Raw genomic sequence first — 24,880 nt, forward strand, 5'->3', positions numbered from 1 at the left:
TCTGTCTCTTGCTCCATTTTATGGCTCTATTCGTTATATCATCTATGACATGAGTCAAAAATAGATATATTGACAAGCTGGGAACTGCAAGAGTTAAGGGAGAGGGACGATTCACTCAACTCCCCCTTTGCTTACTCACAGTCAGCTCCCTACAGGCACACTGATGTGTAGGGAAATTCTTGCTTTATGCCATCCCCCCACCCCCCACCGCCATTCTGCTTGCCTGCTTTATGCCAAGAAAGATACTGACTGACTGCTTGCCTGCCTGCCACCACGCCTGCCTGATCACAACTTTTCTATCCATCCTTCTCTACTACTTCCCCCAACACCCTTCTCATTGGGCCCACCCATCTGGCTTTGGCCTCCTTTCCCACTCCACCTATCCTCTCTTCTCCCTACTGCTCTGCCTTCGCAGCAACTTGCCCTGCTATCCCTTGTTTCACCATTGCCCCCGGTCTTATTCTGCTCCCTACCCAACTGGTTGAAAGGGTGGGGGGAGGGAGGATAGCGGCTTCAGTGACTCCTTTTTCTCTCCGCTGCCTGCCTTAGAGGAAATGATAGCAGGGCTGTTGTTGTTGGTGAGCATTTGGGTGATCCTTCTCACCTCCCCACTTATGGTGAATGTAAGCTATTTTACAGAAAAGTGTTCCTGTCTTTTGGGGAGCAAATTCCCCCCCCCCCCCCCCGGCCACAATTTTTTGTCATTTTTCAAATTTTTCTGCAAGCCTAGGAAAGTCCCCAAGTTCTTCAAATGATGTTTATTTTCTATCAGCAGGGCCCTGATTAGTGGATTTATGTATAGTCAGATGGGGCCATGCTTACTATTAGATAGGTTGACAAGAGGGAGACCCATAAGTATTTTGGGGAGCCATCTCATTTTCCCTCCTCCACTATTTCCACTTTCGGTTCCCTACCCCACTCCAAACAGAGTCTCACTTTTCCCTGTTTCATTCTCTCCTTCCTGGAGACCCAAATATCAAAACAACCCTGGAAAAAGGCCCAACCCTTGCTGTGGCACCAATCTTTGGATTTAAGTATCCATATATTTGGTCATGTTGATAATTAGCAAATCAGCAAACAGGAATTTGCCGGACTTCCATGGGGTCCCTTCCACATTATTTCCTCTCTCTTTTCCCACAAAGCCCCAAAAATCTCACCTCTTTTCCTGTTTCCTCCCCTTCTTCCCACCCACCCAGCCTTCTCTCCTATTTAACTGTCCCTCTTTAGCTTTCTCTCTTTCCTGCCCCTGACAGCCTCTACCTGAGAAAACTATGGCTCTGTTGTGAGGTGCTGGCCAGACTCAGTTTTATGGTGTCAGCTGCTAGGCTAGGCCCAGTTGCATGGTGCCAACAGCTGCATCAGGACCAGTTGCACAGTGAGAAATGAACAAAGACTTCTAGGAAGCACCTCATTTTCCTCTGTATCCCCTTCCTCAATCTCCACACTTTCCCTCAAACTAGCACCCCATACCTTTACTTTCCCCACTTCCTTCTCTTCTCCTTCACCAAACAATCAGCTTTTATATGTCTTATGTTTATTTGTGTCATGTTTTTTTCAGAACAGAGACCCAAAGAAGCTTACATCATTCTTTTCTTATACATTTTATCCTCACAACAACCCTGCGAGGTAAGTTAGGCTGGAACTGTGTAACTGGCCCAAGGTAACCCAGTGAGCTTGCATGGCAGAATGGTGATTCAAACCTGGATCTTCCAGATCCTAGTCTGACTCTTCCACAGGGGCCAATAAACACAGGTGTAGGACGATTAAAAAACATTTGGGGGGGGGGACTTCACACAGATCCCGCCCTTAAAATGAGCCTTCCCCATGTTATTTTCCCCAAACTGGTTTTTTTGAGAATTGCGCTACTAGCAAGTCTTTTCAAAAATCCTGGGTTGCAGCTGCTCGCAAGCGAACAGCTGGGCAGGAGGTGCTTTATTCACCTCCATTTTTGTGGCTTACGTCTGCTTAGCTACGCAGGTGCACATGGTTGTTTAGTGAGACATCAGCATGGCTGTGGGTGTTCATTTGTGCATGCCTGTGTAGCTATGCATAGGTGGGAAGTAAATAAAAAAAGAGAAGCGTCTCCGTGCGAAGACACAACAGCTACCCGGATTGTTTTTGTGGCCTCTAATTGTTGCCTGTGTGGATGCATGTGAATGTGAAAACAGGAAAATGGGTTCTTTTATCCTGACTGCAACCCAATATACATTTGCTGTGTGAAAGGTGCCTAACCACTACACCACACTGGTATTCATGGAGTGGCTGCTGCCAGAGGCATACCAGGGGAAAATGGCACCCGGAGACATCCGTTCTCTAGGCACCTTCCTGCTACACCAGGGCCTCCCACCCCACCCCATCCCTGAGCCCCGCCCACTCCCCTCCCAACTGTTGGCTCTGAGCCAGCAGCCAGCAGTCCCTTCTGCCCTCCGCTCTGAGGAGGAGAGAAGCAACTGGAAGGCTCTGTGATGGGGTCTTTGCTTTTATATGCTTGGCAGTGGGTCCACATCCCCAAGCTTATAAAAGGAAAGGCCCCAACACAGAGCCTTCCAGTTGCTTCTCCCCAAAGGGGAGGGCAGAAGGGAAGCGGGCTGCTGGCTCGCAGCCGGCAGCCAGCAGCCGGCAGCCGGGGGGGGGGCAGGGTTTGGGAGAGCCAGCAGCCGGGAGGGGGGGGGCAAGGGATGGGGAGGTCCTCTGGCGTCCTTGGCCCCACCCATGCTGATGACGACATGGGCAAGACCAAGGGCGCCAGAAGATGACAAGGCAGCAGGACTTCTTGCTGCCTTGCTGTCTTCCTGGTCACGTGGGAGACCTATTTTGTGCCCCCCATGTGACCAGATCAGTGGTGCCTGGGGACAGAGGGTACCCCCCCCCCGTCCCTAGGCAAATACACCACTGGCTGCTGCTGAACAGCAGCAAGCAGTCACTCCTGGGTGCATCATGCAAGATGCATGGTAGTAGGTCACCTGGCTATATGTATTCTCATTCAAGGGGCAAAGTATTCCTGGAAAGGGCCTTGCTTCTCTTCTTCCTTTTACCAAGAGAAACAAATGCTGGAAGACCGGCAAAATTATTGCTGTGGTTGCTTACACATGGCCACTGAGAACAATCATTTATGGAAGCTACAAGTGCTTCAACTATTAGTTAATAGGGGTTTAATCTCTCCCAAAGTCTTTATTTTTAGCTTTCAGATTTCTCTGAAACCTGGGGCCTTTTTCAGGTGTGTGGAAAGATCTGTGTTCATTGCTCCAATTTCTGGATGTAAATATCCACAGATCTGGCCACATTGAGAATTAGATGCATCGATGATACCATGCATTCTTGACTAATAGTTCCAAGGCAACTTACAAATCTTCATGAAAACCAAACCAATAAAGTATCATAAAAACAACAGAGCTAAAAACATGAATCATTCAGTAATATTACCAAGCAGCAGAAACATAAATTAGTAGTTACTATAAAACTAGCAGTCAGCCAAAAAAGAGGAAAAAGCTGCAAACAAACAATGCATAATAATGGGTATAGAAAGAAGCAAGGCACTGCACAATTGCCTAAGTCTTCCCTTGTGTGTCTGCATGCTCTCTCTCTCTCTCTCTCTCTCTCTCTCTCACACACACACACACACACGCACACACACACACACACACACACAAACACACACACATTAATTCCCAAGCAACAGTGCAGACACACATGTGCCAAATGTTTGCAACCCTGTTTGGAACTCAGCAAAAATAATCTCTTTGTCTGTGTGTCTCTGTGTGTGTGTGTTCTTAGATTCTGCTCATAACTGGTAACCCAATTAAAATTCAGATGGAAGGGAATACACAAACCACTAGTAAGAACAGAAACACAAAATGTGAGCAAGCTGTACTTCCGGCTTTCATCTCATGCATGGATCTGCCCATAAGGAGATGTGTGTATTCATGACATGGGTTCAGCTCCTGCAACTTTCCGCATAGGAAAGCTGAACCAGTCTACTCGTCTTCAGTCCATGGATTGGGACCCTCAGGTAAGTGCCAGGAACGTGGCAGCAGGCAGCAGTCAAATCCAACCTTCTTCTGTGAGTAAAAATATGCTGCCGGCAGGCAGGGTGTGGTCAGGTCCAGCCTTGCAAGGCCAAACAGGTGGCAGGCAACAGTGTAGTGGGAAGACAGTTCAATGGGTCAAGGCAAGCGGCAGGTGAAAGCATAGTCAGGAAGCAGTCTGCAGCTCATGGTACAGGAGAATCGATAAGCAGGCTGGGAATCAGTGATAAATCAGGCATGCGGAGGTCACAGATAACACACTTGTTGCACCCAGGCAGAACCAAGCTCAAGAATAAAGCTTATATACAGAGCCTTGTCCATGAGGCTGGAATTCTGCAAGGAGTTAATCCTCATCAGATGCAGACACTTCTATCTTCCCATATCTTGCTGCAACAGAGCACTTCTCCTTTGCTCCTGCAGCAGTTGCCTCAGCTTCTGCCTCCTGTGAACAGCTGACTCATTACTGAGTTCCCCAGCAGGATCTGCAGGCTCTTCCACCTGCACTGTCATCAGGCAGGGAAGGGCTGGGAGCTGGCTCTGCTGCCTTGTCTTCCTCAGGAGCAGCCAACTCTGGCTGCACTGTGTGTTGTCAGGTCCTCTGTGTCCTGGTAAGTACCCAGGGGCTGGCTCATGACAAAAAACTTCCATATTACAACATACTCAGTTTCCCAGGAAGTTTTCTCCCCACAAAATATATAATTGTCATCAAATCCTCCCCACAAGGAGGTCAGAAAGCACTCTACCCTCACAACAACTCTGCAAGAACAAAAAAGGTCTTGTGGCATCTTTAAGTCTAATTAATTTACTATGGTGTATACTTGTGTATACTAGAACTCACTTTATCAGATGTCACTCTTTTGAGATAGATTATACTGACTGGCTCAAGACCCTCGCCCCCAGTCAGTTTTAGAGCTGATCAGGGATCTGAGAGCAAGTCTCCTCAGTTCTAGTCCAATGCTTTTGAGACACTTTAAAGACTAACCTGTGATGATATAAGTTTTCATGAGATAGCCTTCCTGGGCTGGCTCAAACTCTCAAATTGAGTGAAATGGAATTTAAACTCAGTTCTTCCAAGTCCTGATCCAGCAGTCTTGTGGCACCTTAAAGATGAAGTTATAAGCTTTAATGGGCCAAAGTCTCCAACCATGGCTGAACAGTTAGGAAACCAGATTTCCTTAATCCAGAACATTAACCATCAACACAACAAATATTCTGCTCGAAATAGCTATAATTTCTCCCTTGTTTATGCACCAGATAGCATAGATGGGAATTATAAGAATTCCAAGCTAAGCTCGTGATGTTATGGGAATTGTTAAAACAAAGAACGAGAATACCCAGTAGGAATAATTGGAAGCGCCTGAAGGCACATTGGGTATAATGGGAGGAAGGAATGCCAGTTGACTTCAGTGGGTTCCATTGTGATTCATTACAGCACACAACAGTTATCATGAAAACACAGAAAGCATTTAAATAAACCAGCACTGAGATTACAAAGAAAGCCCCCAGAGTGGAATGACAATCCCTGGAGTACCATAAGTGGTTTGGAAGTGGAATAATAGCCCCTAGAGTGGAATAATGGCCCCTGAGAGTAGAATAGATATGGAATCAAAATAATGTCCCTGAGAGTTGCATAAGTGTTGTGGAGCTAGAATGATAGCCCCTGGAGTGGAATAGCAGTCTCTGGGAGTAGTATATATGTGGCATTGGAATAATGTCCCTGGGGCTAGAATGACAGCCTCCAGAGTGGAATAGTAGTCCCTGGGAGTAGCAAAATTGTTCTGGGAGTGGAATGATATTCCCCAGAGTGGAATGATGGTCCCTGGACCCAGATAAAAGTGCTTGGGAACTGGGATTACAGCCCCCAGAGTGGAATGATAGTGCCTGGGAGTATCATAAATCTTGTAGGATTGGAATGACAGCCGCCAGAGTGGAATGCTTCCTATCCTCCGTAACAGGAACATGGAGGAAGAAAGGAGATCTGGACACTGTGGGGCTCTGCAGAAAAATAGGAAGGGGCAGGAAGACAAGATTTATTCTCCCAAAAGAATTAAAGCTCTTGAAAGGAAACAGAACCGCTAGCAAGCAGAAGAACTATTGAGGTGGACCTGATTTGAGTTTAACTGCACAACCTCACAAAATATTAATTGGAATGCAAGGCACTTTATTCCACTCCAAGGTTTGTGATTGCAGCTGTAGAACACTGATTCAAATCCCGAGGGGCCTTGTTCCACTCTGGAGGATATTTTTCCAGTCCCAGAACATTTATGCTATTTCCATGGACTGTCATTTCACTCTGAGGCCTGCCATTCCAGTCTCAGGACATTGATTCCATTCCTAGGGGCCATCATTCAGCTCCAGAGGTTCTTATCAAGTCACAGAGCAGTTTATCTGAACCAGGGACTGCCATTCCACTCTGAGAATGGCTGACATGCCAACCGCAGATTTAAACTAGTGCCAGGGACTTTCCTTTGACCCACACCCAGGGCAGGTTTCTCAAAATCCGCTCCACATTTTATTTGTAACTTCTGTGGACTGTAATGAATCTTAATAGATTGGGTGCAAGTCAATAGGCATTCCTGCCTCCTATTATACCAAAGGGGCCTTCAAGCACCTCCTGTTGTTCCCAATGGGCATTCTTGTCATTCGTTTTAGTATATCATGCCTGTTATTCATCCACATTCTGGACCAGCGCTTCTAAACAGCTGTGCGCAGCTGGGCGATCTGTTTTCCCTCTCTCGATCTCACTGCAGGAAAGATCGTCTCCTGCCCTCGCTTGTTGAAACCGCGGATCTTATAGTTCCCCCTTACCGGATCGCAGAGAAATTTGGCCAAATTTGATTTCTGCACCCCCGCCCCCGGCATTATGCACTCTTAAGAACTATAGAAGACCCCCCCCCCTTTCCCCCCATTTTTTAATTCAGCTAGATCAGCCAGATCAGAAAGATCACTTTCCTTTTAAAGCTCAAACCCAGTGCAACTTTTAAATAAGGGCATTTACTGAATGCTAGTCCTAAAAAGGGAGGCCGGTTTGCGCAGTGCCTCGTCGGTGCGCAGCTCTGGGTTTCCGCCCGCAGCCTTGGAGCTGCTTTGCCCGTCTCTCCCGTGATCTTGCGCTGCTGGCAAAGCAGGCTTCCAGCTCCGGCGGCGGGCCCACCCGGGAATCCCGGCAGCTGCGGCTCGGCTTTTGGCAGCACGCGCCACCTCCCCGCGGCGGACCTCTGGCTCGCGCCACGGCTCGCGCCCCTGCGCGCGCTGGCTCGCGCCTCCGTCCCTGCCGGGCTGTGCACGGAACGGCGAGCGTGGCAGACTGGCTCGGGTGGTCTCGCAGCCCCCAAGCAAATGCTTCCCCGAAGTGGGGCGGCGGGGGGCGGAGGAGAGAAAATAACCTCCGTGACCAAAGGAGCATAACGCAGAGCTTTTGTACAGCGCTGAGGCCGTCTGAGGCTTGACTCCCAGTTCCTTTTTCTCCGGGGGAAGCGCGTCTGCGGGCACACCGGAAAGTGGAGCAATCGTCCCATATGCGCTGAAGGAGAACCAGGAGGTTTGAGGACAGGGTAAGTATACCCCGGGTCCAATCCGGATCCAGTTTGAGGGATTCGCCTGGGCGCTCGGTGGAACGCGGTGCAACGACTTTCCTAACTATTGCATGCAAAAAAAAAAAAAAAAAAAGGACGCTTGGAGGGGAAGTTGAAGGCGTTGCAGCTTTGCATCCCAGGTAGCTGGGGAGGTCAGCTCCTGCAGCCGGGCGCTGGGCAATTCGATGCAGTTTGCCTACGGAGCAATGTTTAAAGAAAGACGCATCTCAAATTGAAACCGAGTTATTATTGCCCTACATTGGTCTGCAGATTGCACCAACCCGAACAAAGTGGTTTTATAAAGTGCCAAGCAAAACCCGAGAATGCATGTGGAGTTTTTTTTCCCGCGGGGGGGGGGGCGGCGGGAGAGAAGGAGAGAGTTAGCGAGTTATTTATTTATTTGCACTCGGCTTTCTTCCGAACAGCTAGGAAAGGGGGGGGGGGGATTGCTTAGACGAGGGAAGAACGACCCCTGCAGTTGCATTGCGGAAAACCTCCTTCTGCTCGGCGGGGAATTACGGGCGCTGAGCTGTTTTTTTGGCAAGGAGACCCGGGCTGGGTATTTGCGTCCTCGGCTTTAGCTGTCGGTGCGATCGCACGCGAAAGCCCCTGCAAATCCTTTGCAATGTGTCATCTGAATCTCTTTGCTCTCCTTTCGTAGCCAGCGGGAGAGGAAGAGGAGACACCGGGATGGTGATCGGCGCGGCGATAGCCCGGTGAGGCGTGCGGAGTTTGGGGACAACTTGCCGTCCGGGTCCCTTGGAATCGAGAGTTTCCGGAGCGGGGGATCGGTTGGGGCTTGGTCGTCTATGTCTGGTTGGGCGATCTGGTGGATTGGTCTCGCTCTCCTGGAGGAAGAAGCCGGTGCCGGCGGTCGGCCCCTTGGTCTTGGCTGGAGGGCGAAGGCACGGAAGGGATCTGGTGTGCGTGCGGCGAGAGAGCTCGGACATGTGTCAGCACATCTGGGGAATACAGGCTGCAAGTCCGACAGGAGGTTTTCGGGGATTGCAATATTGATCTTTGGTATCTTTTTTCGCCGAGGGATGCACTTGGCATGAGAAGCGGAGGATGGAAATTGTTTGGGAGGTGCTTTTTCTTCTGCAAGCCAATTTCATCGTCTGCATTTCAGGTACGCCGCGAAAACATCGCCAAGGAGAGGGAAAATATTCTCTGCACAGTCGCTCCTCCCACCCCCCCATACCTTATTGTCCCATCAGTGCTAACAGTATATATTTAAGGAAACCACCAGGATTGCATCGCATTAGTTCTAAAGTGGGGGCATTTATTTAGCAGCCCCGGAGATGTTTGGCCCCATGATTAGTTTATACAGTCCGTTGGTTGGAAGAAGGAAATGTGGTTATTACTGTTGCTGTTCTTGGTCCTGAACCTGGATTGCATTAAATGAGCTGCTCTGTTTCATTCATCTGGCATAAATGTGCAGCTTTTAAACTTGTTAAACTTCTGGTTTTGAGAGGTGGGGTGTTGTGTTTTGGAGGGTGCTTTGGTGCTCTCAAAAGCGGTGGCTTCAGATTTGTAGATATGGGGCATTTGTTTATTTTCTTCCCCCTAGCAGTTTACTCCAGGGGCGTCAAGCTTGCATGTCAGTTTCTGGATTTCTGGCATCTGTGGTTTCTCCTTCCTTGTTTTGCACACAGCAGGTAATTCCAGTTGTCAAAAGGACCTTGTCCAATTAATGTCTAGGCATGGCCTGGCATCTGCCATTGAGGATTATAGCAATTTATTCTCCAGGAAAACACACTCTTCTCCTTCAAAAGCCTGCGCTGCTCTGTTAATGTGTCACGTCATTCATACTGGAATAATTATGTTGCAGCCAGGGAAGAGCAGGGAGGGGAGGGGAGGGGAGCTTTGGAGTTTGGGGCACTTGGATCTGAGCCCTCCCTCAGAGGGGATCCTGCCACTCTGCTTTTCCTACAGATGGATTCTCATGCCTTCTTTTTTGAAACTGGAAGGGGGTATCCGTGGAGACAGATGTCCCTTTGGTCAAGCGGGGAACGTCTGGGGAGAGGCCTGCTGAGGAAGTGCCAGCAGAACTTAGACCTGTGTCCGTCTGGACGCGGTCTGGAATTTGATCTCTTCTCACTTTGGGGGCAGCTGCTTCTGGGTCCAAAGATGAGCAAATTTCTCAAATCATCTATGTGTTGCTTGCTTTAGTTTGTTAGCTATGTGTGTCCTTCTGTGCCTGGCACCTTTAATCCCTGGAGAGGTATCATGTGAGGCTATCCTTTGCCCCAATCTGCCGCCTCAGTGCCTGACCCTGTAGTGCTGACAGATGTATCAATTTGGAATCCTTATATAAGAGCCTTGGCATTCAACCGAGTGAGGGGGATTCCGCCCTTAGCTTGTTTGTACACCTTTTCTTTTATCTTACGATCATTTGACCATCAGAAAGGGCCTTGGAGAGGTTCACCAGTACCATGCTCTTGGGCAATCTGTCTTCTTGGGGAACAGTGCCATATCTGTTTTCTCTCACGTCTGACCTCACTTAGAGGGGTGAAGGGTTCCCTCCTTATCTTGCAAAACCCTCAGTTTTTTCCCTTCTCTGCTTCCTCAGCAGCAACACAAGAGGGAAACAGCTCCCTGTTTACCTGCATTAGTAGAAGGAAGGGATTTTTCCACCCCTTCCCTCTACAGTTTTTGCTATAAAATGGTATTGGTTTTGATACTGTGAAAGAGGCACCCAGCAATTGCCTCCTTTGGATATGTGGGCAAGAACTGCTGTAGAGAAAGACCAGACAAAAATACTCTTTAGCCATCCGGCACTCTCTCCCATGCACGTTTTATTACCTGGCATTAGGTAGGAATTGCCCTTCCCTAAATGTTGGGCACCCAATCTAAGATTGTATTGAGCACACCAGAATTCTCATGTGCTGGCACGTGACAGTGCAAAAGGTTTCAGACTGGTTCAGTGTCTTGCGCGTCTGGCAAAACCGCTGTCTCCTGCGCCCTGTGTGACTGGCACTGATCTCTGCCCGTAGGGTCTGTCTGCAAGGCTTCAGCAGGTTACATCAGAGCCTATGTAATTGTATCTTGAAACTTTCAACCTCAGGGGACAACTGACTAACCCCATTGCTCTTTTGAAAGAAAGTAGTTGTCCTTTGGCCCTCATACAGTTCAGTGGCAGTGGAGGACATATCGAGGACAAAACAAGGGAACTAGAGTCCCTTCTGGTAGCTTAAATAGCACAGTAGTGTTTTGAGAAGCAACGGATGGGGTGTTAGGTAGAGGGATTCTGTCTATCATCGTGTTTATCAGCATATGAAAACATTCCCTGATAACTGTCTTTTTTATTAAAAAAAAGAATATGAGGATTGCTAGTCTGTTAATTGTGTTAAGATTTAAAAATATCCAAGTACTTTATGTTTAACTTCCAGCCCTTTACTTTTCAAAAATCTCCCCTCCCCCCAGGAATCTTCAATATTTTTTACTAACAGAAGGCATTGGACTAGTTCTTTAGAGTATTCTAGTCCTACAGGATATATAGGACAGAATAGCATTTTCTAGGAGCTTTTACTGTTATGATTAGATAATGAATGAAGAGCTAGAAAACATAAAGCCAGCCTGCTGTGAATTGTTCAGGACTGACACTCAATGAAATCTTTCATTCCTGAACCTTCATTTGTTTTGCATCAAGCACATGTTCAACCTGGGTAATGTTTGGAAGGAAGAAAATAAAGATTTTTTTTAAAAAAAATCTTCAACAACAGGTAAAAACGACAACAGCCCTGTAAAAACGAAGGAGAAATAAATTTATCTCTGGAAACACAGAAATAAATTGGAAACAAAACCAGTATTTTTCTTCCTTTGGTGAATTAGCAAGCTGCAGATGAATGACTATGCTGGCTGCTTGCATGTGTGTTAGAGAGATCTGAAGCAATCCTGGGTTTTTCTGCCCTTGATCTCAATAAGTGCATAGCCCTGTGAATGGGTAAGATGATCTGGTTGAAATGACATCATGACTTTCTGTCTGATGTGGTGGTTCGAGTCCTTTGATAACATTCCTTGGGATCCGTAATACAAATGGTTGCTTTATTCATGGCATAAAACACATTTTAAAAGAAAGCAAAAGGAATTTCTGGTGTGTCCTTTTGTATACTATTATAGTAATTGTATAAGGAAAGCTTTCATTGACAAAAGCTTCTTGCCTTGGTGCAAACTCATTTTTGTGGAGTAGCTGAAATTAGGGACCTTGAGTATTTGCCAGGGTTTCCCCCTGCTTTCATTGTCCATTTTGCATAGAAGACAGACCCTGTAGAAAATTGATGGTGCCTGAAGGGGTAGGTCACTTAAGTTCTGAAGGAATGTTAAGGATGCTCCATATGCACAGGGGGACTGAGTAATTGCATGGTCATGTTGCCAATCTGCAGCCACTTAACACACTCATTCATTCATTCATTTATTCATTCATTCATTCGTTCATTCATTCATCCATGTAGGCAATTCATTCAGAGTCGAGGGCTTTTGGCTGAAATGCTGGCTCAGTCTTATTGGAGTAGACAGTTTTGGGTTGGAGAAGCCAAATACACTGTGAGAGTGTCTCCTCCCGACTCAGAATAAAATGACAATATTTGGAGGCTTCCTTATAATACAGAACAATACTTTTTTGCGGCTTGTACCTGTAATTTTTTAACAGAAGTGAGGGATTTATCGTAACAGGTTCAGAGAACAGCAGCAAACATGTTAACGAGTGAAACCCTTGTGATGAAGGAATGTGAGTGGTTTTTCCCTATCCTGGATATCTCAGGGAGACAGTTTCTGTCAGATATTGCAATGTGGCATTAACCGAATGTTGTGGAGCCTCGAGAAATGCTGCCCTAAAAAATGTTAAAATGACATCCCATCTGGCTGCGGGTCTCTGAAACCTTCAGATAATCGTGACACTGTGTAAAAGGCGTGTGGATTATGCTGTGTTCTGGCCCAGATCCTTGTTCCGTGTAATGCCACGACAGATTAATTAGCAGCAACATTCGCAGCTGTAGGTGGGATGCTCCTGATCACATAATGGCTGACACATTTCTTTGCACAGTCATTTATTTTGCACAAGCCTTGAGTAATGTTTTCATAATGTTAAAAACGAGGCAGCCAGGTGCAATAGAAAACATTAGAGCCTCTTAAACATTGGCAGTAAGCAGTCTGCCTGTAGTGGAAAGGAGGAGTCATTTTGTTGAGGTGTGCTTGTCTTGGAATCTTGTTCTTGGTTGTGATTCCTGTTGATTCAGCTTGGTACACAATATTCTGTTACAAGTAGTAACGATGTGGATGCAACCCACAGACAGTTGTATGATTCAATCTGAAGGAGATGTGTGGGACTTTGAGTATCGTTGAAGATATTCTTGAACTCCATGGTTTTGTAGAGTTGCAAGCATAGGTAATTGCCTCTGGATAGTTTTACCTTGTAAATTAAAAAATGTATATATTTTAGGCATATGGGATAAACTACACAAGCTGATGCACTCTGGCTATAACAAATCTCTCAGGTCACATTTATATATTCATGAACTGATATCATTAATCACAGTAACATATTTAATGAGTCTATGTAAGTAATATTTTCAAGTAACATCCAACAAAGAAATTTTCAATTTTTTATGGAGTTCGATATGGAAAGAAAATCTTCAACATCCCACAGGTAAGTTTATCCCATATTATTGACTGCTGCACTCACTATTTGTATACTTGATATATTTTAGGCATGCCAAGAATGAAACACATCCAGATTGTTATGGTCAAGTATCTTCAGACGTCTTGTGACTTTGCAGATCTAGAAACCCCTTTCTCTGGTGCCCAAGTAATGCTCTGTAAGCTTTGTGGAGAGAACTTGATGGTTTACTAGGTCTCTGCCTTGGAATAAATTCTTTTGGCCTTGTGTGGAGTACATTGAGTATATGTACACTGAGTATATGTAATGCAACCAAGTTGCTCATGTCTGGTATTAGGGATGGGAGACTGTTTTCTGTCCCTAACTAGCCTTTTCAGATATTCACCAGTCTTCTTCCCCTCCCTGAGAGGATATGACACCCCCCCCCCTGAATTCCTGCCTCCTTTCTTTCTGTGCTATTGCTATGGGATGATCCCACTGAAGAGGCAGGGAGGGCTTCTGATTTATTTACTTATTTAGATTTGATTTAGATATTTATACCCTGCTTTTCTCCCCAGTTGGACCCAAAATGGAGGACAGCTTTGATTCCTTGCCTCCATTTTATACAACATCTGCCCTGTGAGATAGCTTAGGGCAGTGATGGCGAACCTTTTTGAGACCGAGTGCCCAAATTGCAACCCAAACCCCACTTATTTATCGCAAAGTGCCAACCTGGCAATTTAACCTGAATGCTGAGGTTTTAGTTTAGGAAAAACCAATTGGCTCCCTCTTCCTCTGCCCCACCCGCTCAAGCAGGGGCCAGTCTGCTCTAGCCTCCAGCAAGTCCCATGCTCTGTGCCTCTCTAGCACCTCTGCCTCCTCTGCACCCCCTCCCCCCAGGAAGCAGCCACCCAGAGCACAGGCACCAGGCCCGCCAGTCGAGTCCTCCCTGCTCACCGTGGTGCGCGCACGTTGTACTCAGTGGCCCAGGTCAGTCTAGATGTGTGTGGGGGGTGATTTTCCGCCCCCCACATGATGAACTCTGTGTGCGTGTGCCCACAGAGAGGGCTCCAAGTGCCACCTCTGGCACCCGTGCCATCACTGGCTTAGGGCTTAGCTAAGAGAGAATGATTGGTCCAAGGTCACCCAGCAAACATCCAAAGCAGAGCAAACATTCAAGCCTGGAGCTCTTTATTCCTAATTCACCACTCTGACACTAAACCACACCTTTCCATTGCTAACTTTTTGGAAGAGGTTACAGTCTTGCTGCTTGGGATGGCTTTTCAGTGAAGGGTTCAGATAAGTGGCTAGAGAACTAGAGTGTCTGATGATGGGTAGGGGTATCTTTTGCAGGGTAGATTAAAAGGGGTGTTAAAGTCATTGGGAATATTTTAATTTTTAAAAGAGCTGTTATGGTTAACCCTGGGCATTGTTGCATGAAATACGTTGAGCCATGCTGGGGGGAAATCAGGATACTGATTTTGAATTAAAACATTTTGTTATTTTTACTTCACAAATGAATTAGAGGCATTCAGGGCAACATACAATAACCCCCCTGCAGCTGTTTGACATTCTTGTATCTGTAATTCCACAGACCCAGATGTCCTGTTCCATTTATCTTTTTTAAACCAAAATGTCAACTTCTTAATACATTCACAAGCCTCCCCCTGCCAAATGATTATGGAGTACCCCCTAGTGCTGGGGTGGGTGGTGAGTAGTTGGAGAAACTCTGCACTTTCCGCAGAACGATCAAACATTTGGAAGTGGCAGTGACCAGCTGGCATAATCTCCAGCAGGCGTCTTTATATGGTGCCAGTGGCTGCAGTGATTTCCAGATGGTCTCCACAACAGGGAAGGGCAGTGACTATATAAATACCTTTGTCTGATTTCAACCAATCCATTCATATGCAGATCTGAAGCAAGTACATCTACCCAGGCCTGAGTTTTCCTTTGGCTATAATAGCATGAAGCATGAAGCACCCATAAGCAGAAGCATGAATCTCCCATAAGATATGAACCTGCTATAAGTTTTATGTGCCACTACAGTATGGGATGGTCTGTATATACTTGGGCAGCATTGACTTAGTTTACTCGGTTTTTTAAAAGAATCTGAAGGGGCTTATGCAAGCACACAGCTCAGGTTTTGGTATTTGCATAACTTGGCAAACTTCAAATATCTGAAAATAAGTTATGTCCCTTGAAACTTGGTACATGGTGTACCTCATGATGTCAGTAATTCAGGCACAGAGGAAGCAAGGCTAAGATGCAGTGGAGTGCTGAAAGTAGACATTCCATACCAATTTTGGATTTGCGGTGGCTACCAGGAACAGAAGACTGAAAATAGTACACACCACACATATGTAGGCTTTGCTCTTTTTCAAGCTTTGAAAAAGCTCTCACTTTACCTGTTTTTTTTTACATCTCAAGTGTTGAAAGAAAATAAACATTTTCTAGAAAAATGTTTATTGCAGAATAGATCCTGTGTAAACTAGTGGATAGATAGAAGGCTGACAGACCATTATTATTGCCTTCATTTTTTCATTGTGTGGTTGGTATTTAATAAAACTATTGATAACATAGCCATTTATGCATGAATGATCTCCTTCACTTTGAGCGTGCATTCCCTCCAGGTTTGATTCTCAGTTACACACGTTTCCCCCACTGTGGCACTCACTATGTTCTCAGATCAGAGAATCCCTACAGTTTCCAAAACCTGTTTAACTGCAACTTTTTTCTCCCTTTGCAGGGAAGGTGAAGGAGATCTGTGTGTGCTAGTGTGCTCTTGGGTTTTCTCACTCCTCTCCACCCTCCCCTGCCCATATCACACTACCTCCCACTTTACTGGCTCCATTTCAGAATGATCAGGTTCACCTGCTGGTTGCTTCTTCTTTACAGGATAATTCTATCTCTGGAGTGGGTGAACCCATGGAATTGAGAAGGCTGAGTTCACCCTTGCTTGCTTTCCCTTCCTCAACTCTCCCCTCCCCAGCTGCTGCCTCCTTCTTTAGTCCCTCCCTCCTGAGCCTCCAGCAAGACATTATGCTGTTATTTCTCTTCCCAGGTTGGTTTGAGAGTGCCTGCAGGGTAATTCGAAGATCTATCTGTCTAGTGAACTATCAGTATATCAATGGCCCCCAAACAACTCAAACAAACATGCAAAAACCAGCAGGCAACCTCCCTAAATGCATGGCTATGAAAAAGAAGTATGTATGTTAGGTGCGGGGGGCAGGGGGATGACAGATCAGCTTGGATTGAGATACTTCAGGGGAGGTTAACACCAAATGTAAACAAAAAGAAGTTGGGGAACCCCCCCCTCCCCCGCTGAAGCAAAAATTGTTTCTCAGCCACGTGGTAGGGTGATTGGTACAACATTTTTCCAGAAGAGTTTGATGTTTCTATTCTTTACATATTTCTCATAAGTAAGTTCCACATCTGATGTTATTTTCAATAAGGATGTTTCGGATTGGGGTAGGAGAACTACAGTCTACTTCTGACAAGATAGAGTTACTGTAGTTTAGGATTCTCAGTATCTTACAATTGATTCCCTAGTTGGGTTCAGTTAGATAGGATTGTGATCTGATGAAATCCTACTTCCTGTAGTATGCTTGAGAATTAATTATAATTTGGAACAAAACAAGTCAGCCTGGTTCCTGGCTGCCCAGGTAGATCAGTGTCTGGAGAGCTTCTGTGGAGCAAACCCGTTAATTACAGAAAGAGCTGGTGGGGATATGTCAGAGAAGGAAAGCTTAATTGTGCAATAAAAAACAATATTATTTTTATCAGAGAACTAAACCTAAGGCAAAAGGCTATCTCAGTGGGTGTTTTACCAGACCATCAGATTAAAATCTGTTGCTTGTAACTATTTTTGAGTTTTGTCCTGGTATCTTACTGCTAATTAAATTACAAAAGAACATAAAGACATAATTATTTTAGAAACGCTGCTCTTAGGGCTGTAAAAGATATTGTAGTTTCTTGAAGGCACTGGTTTTTTATTCAGCGAAATCAGTCAGTCAATCAGTACTTTTGTTGACTGAAACAGCTGAATAATTTCTAGAACCAGGACCTACCTTTTATCCTACAGGTATCAATATGGGACCAACAGGAAGAAGATTATATTGACAGGGCCAGGACCATAAGCAAGTCGACTGAAGGACTTGGAGATAGGAGCAGAAGACTAAAAGAAGAAGAGTTTGGATTTATACCTCACCTTTCTCTTCTGTAAAGAGTCTCAAAGCAGCTTACAAGCTCCTTCTCTTCCTCTCCCTATAACAGGCACCTTGCGAGATAGGTGGGACAGGGAGTTTTGAGATAACTGTGATTACCCAAGGTCACCCAGTAGGCTTCATGTGTAGGAGCAGGGGGACAAATCCAGTTAATCTGATAAGAGTCTGCTGCTGGTGTGGAGGAGTGGGGAATCAAACTTGGTTCTCCATATTAGAGTCCACCACTCTTAATCACTATGCTACACTGACTCTCAAATACAAGAAACTATACCATAGTGAGAAATAAGCCAGCACATAGAGGTCCAGAGAAAACCTTTCCCTGACAAAGCTTTTTCTTGTCTTTTCTGGTTTTCTCCCTTCCCAGTCACTATGATGGCTGTCCAGGGCTTCTCACCAGTGCACTTGTGATGTGCACTATGAAAAATCAGCTAGCTTTTCGGTGGAGGATCTGTGTGGTATGCCTGAATGGTGGGGTGGGTAGTGGCTGGCCAGGAAAGGAAAGGGAAGAAAAATGAGCTTGCTCAGGGAGAGGATGCTGTTTATTGCAAGACATGAGTAGAGCTTGAAAGGATTGACTGGCTGGAGACAAGAAAGTGAAGCAGGGCTTTTGCCTAATTTTTGAATGTGCCTAAGGTAAAAGAACTCTTAGTTATTGAGTGGGCCTTGCCTTACTATCCCGCTGCTCTTCTCAGCATGTATGGGAAGGGAGACACACACTAGCTGCATGTCCTTCCAAAATTAGCAGGCAGAAAGACAGAGAAAGAAAAAAGGAAGAAAGATGTTTCTATAGGAATTTGTGATCCAGCAAGTGGGGTTTCACATCACACTTGAAGATCTCAGCTCATAGGTTCAGGTATGATTTGTTAAGACAAAATGGCTGGTTAAGGAGGTTGAGCCAACCTCAAAATATCAAGGAGAGAAGTTATGCATAACTGAAAGTAAATCTTGAACATTTCAGGCAGAAGTTTTCAATTGGATGTGTTTTAGAATTAACATATTTAAAAATATTTTCGTACGAACACAAAATAAATATATACAAGTTCGGGACCTGTAAGATCTTGTGGAGGACATCTCGTTTTCCCCTCCCTGTTTCTTCCTTTCCTTTCTTGAAAACATGGATAGCCTCTCCTTTTTCCTGTCCTCTTTCCTTCACACCCAACAACCAGCCTACCTTTATTCGCACCCTTCTTCAGCTTTCTTTCCTTTCTTCCCTGCCTCTGAAAGTCTCTGTCTGGGAAAATTACTCTAGTTGTGTAATGCTGGCCACTAGGTCAGGCCCAGTCATGCAGTGGGTTTGGTGGGGGTAAGAACACCTTATTTACCCCCCTCTATTCCCTTCCCAACACTACTTCATCCTTCCCTTGCCCTGCTTTCATTCCTTCTCACTCACCAGTCAACCTGCCTTTTATCTGCTTCCCATCTTCCACTATATTTATTATTTATTTACTTTATTTATACCCTTCATTTCTCTACAATGGGGAACAGCTTACACCATTCTCTTTTCTTCCATTTTCCCTCAAAATAATCCTGTGAGGTAGGTTAGGCTAGGAAGGTGTAACTGGCCCAAGGCCACCCAGTGAGTTTTCACAGCGGAGTGGAGATTGGAACCTGGGTCTCCCAAATCCTAATTTGAAACTCTAACCACTCCACCACACTGGCTTTTGTGAAATGGCTGCTATTGAACAGTAGCAAGCAGCTAGTTCTGAGTGAGTCATTCAAGGTACCTGGCCACTTGAATCCTTTTTCAAAGGCTGAAATAGCTCTGGAAAGGGCCCCATCTCTCCTCCTTTTATTGAGAGAAACTGGGGCTAGAATGCTAACAAATCTCAAATCCCATAAAGATTCCCTCTGCTCCCCCCCCCACTTTTCAAAGATTTTTCAAGGATTATGAGCATGTGAAATGTTTGACTGTGCATGTGAAATGTGTGAGCACAACCATCCAAAGGGCGCTTAGCTTGCTTGCCTCGAGACACACTGTTGAACTGGGAAACCCTTCCCTCCAACCCACTTGTTGAGGTTATGCCATGGTAGGAGAGAACCACACAGAGGCTGATTCCGCATGGGCCAAAAACAGTGGTGTGAAAACCGTGTGAAAACAGTATAAACCCCTTTACACCGTTTTCACACTGCTGTTTTTGGCCCATGTGGAATCAGCCTTAATCTGCCCAGAGATTCTTCCCTTGTTAGATTGTGCTTTCTGCAGTGTTTTAGAAAATGAAAGCAGTGGCCAGGGAAACATGTCATCTAATAGGTGCTCCTTCTGTCCCAGACAGGCAGTGCTTGCAATTCCACAAGCTGAACGTGTCCCCTAATGCAGACCACAGTGGTGGGAGATTGTCAAGCAGGCTGCAAGGAATGGCTTGTGTAGAGAGGAGGGTTCCATGCATAGCCTATCAAGGAGGACCCCTCCACACCTGCCGAAACAATATATAAATTGATATATGATTATTGAAGATGTTATCCAATTCTCCCTGAATTTTAATAATACATTAAAACTGGGAAGATCTGATGATTTTAATAAGAGTTCCAGTTAGATGCATGGGACATTTTAGCCATGCAACCCAACTTTGCTGTGTTTCGTTCAGATCATAGGGAGAGGGTCCTGACTGACATATCGATCAAAGAGTTTCATGGGTATATGTGAAAGAGACTTTCTGGTGGCAGCCGCACAATTAGGGTTTCAACAGTGTGTCTCGAGGCAAGCAACCTCCCACTGGATGGGGCTCCCGACCCCTTCGCTTTTAATGTTTATGAAGCAGTTGAAGACAGTTTCATTTAGAACTGCGTTTGATAAATTTCATTTTTATAAAAACTGACAGCCCTAATTGTGATTTTAAATTGTGGTCTTTTATCTTTATCTTGTGGTCTTTTATATCTATTTTTATAGGTGTTGTTTTGCTTACATTTTAAGCAGCCTTGAGTTCCTGAAGGTTGAAGGGACTTTCTGGTGGCTGCTAAAAAATGTTCTAAATTAAAAAAAATTAAAAGTCAGAATGAAGTTTTCCTCACTCTGCTATTTGAGCAGTGAAGACGTTTTACATAAAGCCTCTGTCTGCATTATACCATCAACAAAAAAACTTCAAAAAACCCCATCTGGTCCCTGCTCCCTTTCTAAAGATGTGTGGTGGGCACCAGGACCCCTGGTTTAAATATGCATGATGCAGCAACCTTGCTGAAACTCAGTAGGCTTGGGTATATCCATAGCTGGATGAGAGTCCTGGCAACTGTGTGTGACTTTGAAGGAAGAAAGGTGAGATACAAATTTAATAAATAAGGTGGTATGTTTGAGTAAGACGGGGCAACCAGGAATCCACACGGGCCTACCCATTCAAATTATATTTGTCAAGGCTCAGCTTCTCTCTAGCATTCCTCACATATAACATAAGTTTGATTCTACTAGTTTGTCCAATTCTCTTCCAATTCCCCTCCACACTGCAGCCACTGTCCTGTGTCATTTTGACCCCATGAGTCCGACAATAGATGGCATAGCCTTTTCAGTAATCAAAAGGGGCCCCTTTCTTTTCTCCTGTAGAAAACTGATAGAATACTGCCTATAGTTTGCAAATAGGTCTTTGCAATTTACAAGTTTACTATTACATTTACCACACATTTACCATTTGAAGTCTAAAAAGAACAACAGATTAGCATTTGTCAAACATTTCTGCCTGGTTGGCTGGAGACAGTGGCTTGGATCCAGAGGAATGGTTCCGCTGGTGAAAGGATTACTATTCAGGTAATGTGACTTTCTTGCTTCACCATGTCTACTGCAGCCTAGAATGCCTCCTGCATGTTTTTTTTTCCTGGAAGGGACCACAGGAACAGCATTTCAGGGGGAATGTAGGGCTACAGTGCAGGGGTGGTGGTGGTGGTAATAAGTTGCTCTGCAAAAGTGAAAAATGGAACCAGTACTTTCTTATCAACCTACATGAAAGTCCTCTGGTGAATACTATAGTGTCATGGTGGTGAACCTATGGCATTCCAGATGTTCATGGACTACAATTTGGCCATGCTGGCAGGGGCTGATGGGAATTGTAGTTCATGAACATCTGGAGTGCCATAGGTTCGCCACCACTGCAATAGTGTTTCTGCTGCTGGATACTTTAGTGTTCAGATTACAAGCTGAGTTGTTTCCCTGGAAGAGGTAATTCAGGACATTCCTAAATCAGTAGGGGTTATCTGGTGTGCAAATTGCAGGTCCTCATGCTGAATATCCCGTCATTTCCATCTGCCATGTGGGCAAATGAAATGAATACAGATATGGATGGGATGATCAATACAAGCACAACTAATCCCTGCCAGATGTCCCTGCAAATATTTTTGGTTCCCTTTTGCATAATCTTCTAGCGCTTATGGCTTGCATTTAACCCTGTCTATCTCCTGTCATCTTATTCCTGCTTCTGTGGTTTTTGCTTTGTGCAAAATCACTTGCTCTCTGACTACAATACCTCTTAATTCCTTGTTTGCCAACATACTGAGAAATTATGCACTGTAATAGAAGAGCACATACTTGTCATTCAAAAACTGATAGGCCAGGCTTAGTGTGCAAAGTCTATGGGGTTACGTGGTTTGAAGTTCCAGGTGTCATTTTTTTAATCCTAGGCATACTGTTGGTTATCTTTTCAAAAGCAGGTGTCAGATTTCATGCTGTGTTCTTGGGAGGCTCTGAATTGGGCCACTGATTGACAGATTCATAACTTAGAGAAAGAGAGCTGATTCCAGAGTTCAGCTGCTTATCTGAGGGGAGAAATAAATCTGCTGTATAGCTTTCTGTTTATAGAGATCAGCAAGTTCATGAGAAGCTAAATTCCCTTTATTGATGGTTGTGCACTATGTCTTTTGGGGACTTCTGGTTTCTAATCGGAGCTATACTCTTCTACGTCTTGGGGAATCACATCCTAAGTCACTAATGACACTGCTAGGTAAAGATCACCCTAATTAGGAACAGAAAGCTTCAAGGCTTTCCTGATGCCAGTTCTCTGCCATCTTCTACTGTGTACTAGATTGTCATTCCAGATTTTCTTCCATAGAATTCAGTGGCGGAACCATGGGAACCCAATCCTGTCTGGGTTTCTGCTTCTTGGGAGGAGCATGGCAGAGGAGAATGGAATGTTGAGAAATTGGCTTCCTCTACTCTATTTATTTTTACAGCTTTTGAACATAATATTTAAATTATGGGTATCAGTGGAAGACCTGGAATCCTGGTTTGTAGTTTGGGAGAGGGGAATAGTAGTCATTTGGTGTTATGTTGTCTGTATCCCATTTTGTATCTTATCCCTACTTGTATTTTGAAGGATTTTGAATTTTATTTTGATTTGGACACAAAATAGTTGGCTTTGATTCTGTTTGAAATTCTGTCTGATATTGTGATTTTCAGCTTGCCTAAAAACATACATTAAACTATGAAAATAGAGGTGTGGATTGGCAGGCTTTAAAAAATATAAGTTTCTAAACGCAGCACTCATGATAAAAAATCTGTACAGAAGATCAACTTACAATGACACCTTTAACCATAAATTATATAATTTATATAATTATAATTATATAGAAACATTAACAATCCTAAATTGAAAACTTCACCTTATTGCAATATCCCAACTTTACCTCCTGTAATTCACTGTTTTGATTATTTTTGTGCAGTTCTGAGTTACAATAAAAGAACTGACATTGCAATATCCACACAAATGTTTCGTGTACAAAAATCTCCCAAGATTCATTCTGGTTAAAGCATCTGTTCTAATATTCTATGAAATTATTCTTTCATAGTTTTTGAATGCTTTTATTAGTTTTTCTGCCTTCTCTAAATATTATTCACTGAGTCAGTACAACAGTTATTACATTCAGGATCAACTTGGTGGATTGGATCCCAGGTAGGATTTTCACAGCGTGAAGGGATAGTGATCTTTACCAGTTCCCCCTCCCAAAGCAGACCTCTGCCATCTCTCATGCTATTCCTGTGGGTGTCTACATAGAGAGGGTAGTGATGATGGTGGCGGGAGGCAGTGGCCTAGCGCCAAGGGGGAAAGGGGGTGCGCGACACACTGGGCATGCGCTGGTGCAGGGGCATGGTGGGGGTGTTCTGGGGTGGGGGTGGGTGGGGGTATGGTGGGACGTGAGGTGCATGCGTGCCCCGGGCGCAGTTCCCCCTTGTTCTGGCCCTGGTGGGAGGTGAGAAACTTTTGCATTGTGGACAGAAACACAATCATATGTAGAAATTCTCTATTGGATTCAGCCCACTCTGTTCTTAAAATTTTGGTTATTTCACTTATTCCAATAACATCTTCAAAAGTGAGCAGTAGTATTACAGCTGAAGTTGTAACTGAAATGCTTTGAACTACTGGATTCAAGTCCTCCAGAACCTACCTTAAAGACAAACAAGATGTTTGGGGTGTAAGCTTTCAAAAGTCAAATCTCTCTTCCAAACCTTTTAAATGTTTTCATACTTCTAGCAGATGGGGATATCATCAGGCGCTGCACATCTCCTACACAAATCTGGAATGACTTGATTACATTTATTTGATTTTGTGTAAGTAAGGTATCACTGATATAATACTTTAAAAATTCTTAAGCTAACTGCAACCAAACATTTTATTTTATTGAACCATTATTGTCTACATTTTCTCTGTTACTTATGCTCTACATACTAGACTACAATATAATTTCCTTTTTTAAACTTTTTTTTACTAACTACCTTCCCTGAGAGGAAAAAACAGTGTGTATTCAAAGTTATTTAGCCCATTTATATCCTGCCTTTTTGAGTACCTGCCTGATGTTACCCATGGGAAAAAGAAACCGAGTTATGAATAATCAAAATTTAAAGTAATGTCAAGGCAGTGATGCAGCCTCCTTTCCCTCAGCCGTCACACTGTGTATCCTTGGTTTCCCCAGGCTTCAGAATAGGGATGGAGGGGTTGAAGCAGGGGTTACTGCCCACAGGTCTGCCTTCTGCTCCTTAGCAGTATAGTTTTCTGGCTAACACTCCTTCCAACTCCCCTTTGGCCAGTCCTGGAGCCTCCATAAATGTTTTCACTCTGCCCCAGCTAGTTAACTCCCATTCCATGTCTCATCCCGCCCTACAACCTGGGCTACAACCTGTAGAACACCACCCCTTTCAGGTGCCCCTTTCAGCCCTACCTGCCATCTTTTTCCCTCTTACTGTCCCACTGCTTCATGGCATCCCACCAGACTGTCTCTCGTTTGCTCTCCCAGCAATCTGTTTGACCTGCGTTTGGCCTCAGCTGCCCCAGTTGGGTCACTGCTGGTTTCCAACTTGCCTGTCAGCTTCTGTTGAGCTGTTCTTTGGCACCCAGACTATCGTTGCAATGTTGGGTGATGATACCCTGGAGTCTGTGCCTTTCCAGGCTCAGGTGTCCAGTGTGATCTTCAGCTCCTATTTGAATATTTCTTTTAAGCTGATCTGCAAAATGTCTCAGGTGGAAATACTAGAAGAAAGGTAACCATTTT

At 44.8% G+C, this 24,880-nt stretch overlaps 1 protein-coding gene across 2 annotated transcripts in view; it reads left to right on the forward strand.

Annotated features, from left to right (window-relative positions):
- Positions 1-7,272: 7,272 nt before the first annotated feature.
- The window catches only part of CA10 (carbonic anhydrase 10), a 437,829-nt gene continuing 420,221 nt past the window's right edge, over positions 7,273-24,880 (forward strand). The window contains exons 1-2 of one of the 2 annotated variants that reach the window (XM_048488424.1): positions 7,273-7,579; positions 8,262-8,729. In XM_048488424.1, coding sequence (XP_048344381.1) covers positions 8,669-8,729 — 61 coding nt within the window. In that variant the 5' untranslated portion in view covers positions 7,273-7,579; positions 8,262-8,668. Of the gene's footprint in view, positions 7,580-8,111; positions 8,730-24,880 lie in introns of those variants that run through there. The other variant, XM_048488425.1, reaches the window with a different exon arrangement.

This window comes from Sphaerodactylus townsendi, linkage group LG03, assembly GCF_021028975.2.
Source record: "Sphaerodactylus townsendi isolate TG3544 linkage group LG03, MPM_Stown_v2.3, whole genome shotgun sequence".
Classification (NCBI taxonomy): domain Eukaryota; kingdom Metazoa; phylum Chordata; class Lepidosauria; order Squamata; family Sphaerodactylidae; genus Sphaerodactylus; species Sphaerodactylus townsendi.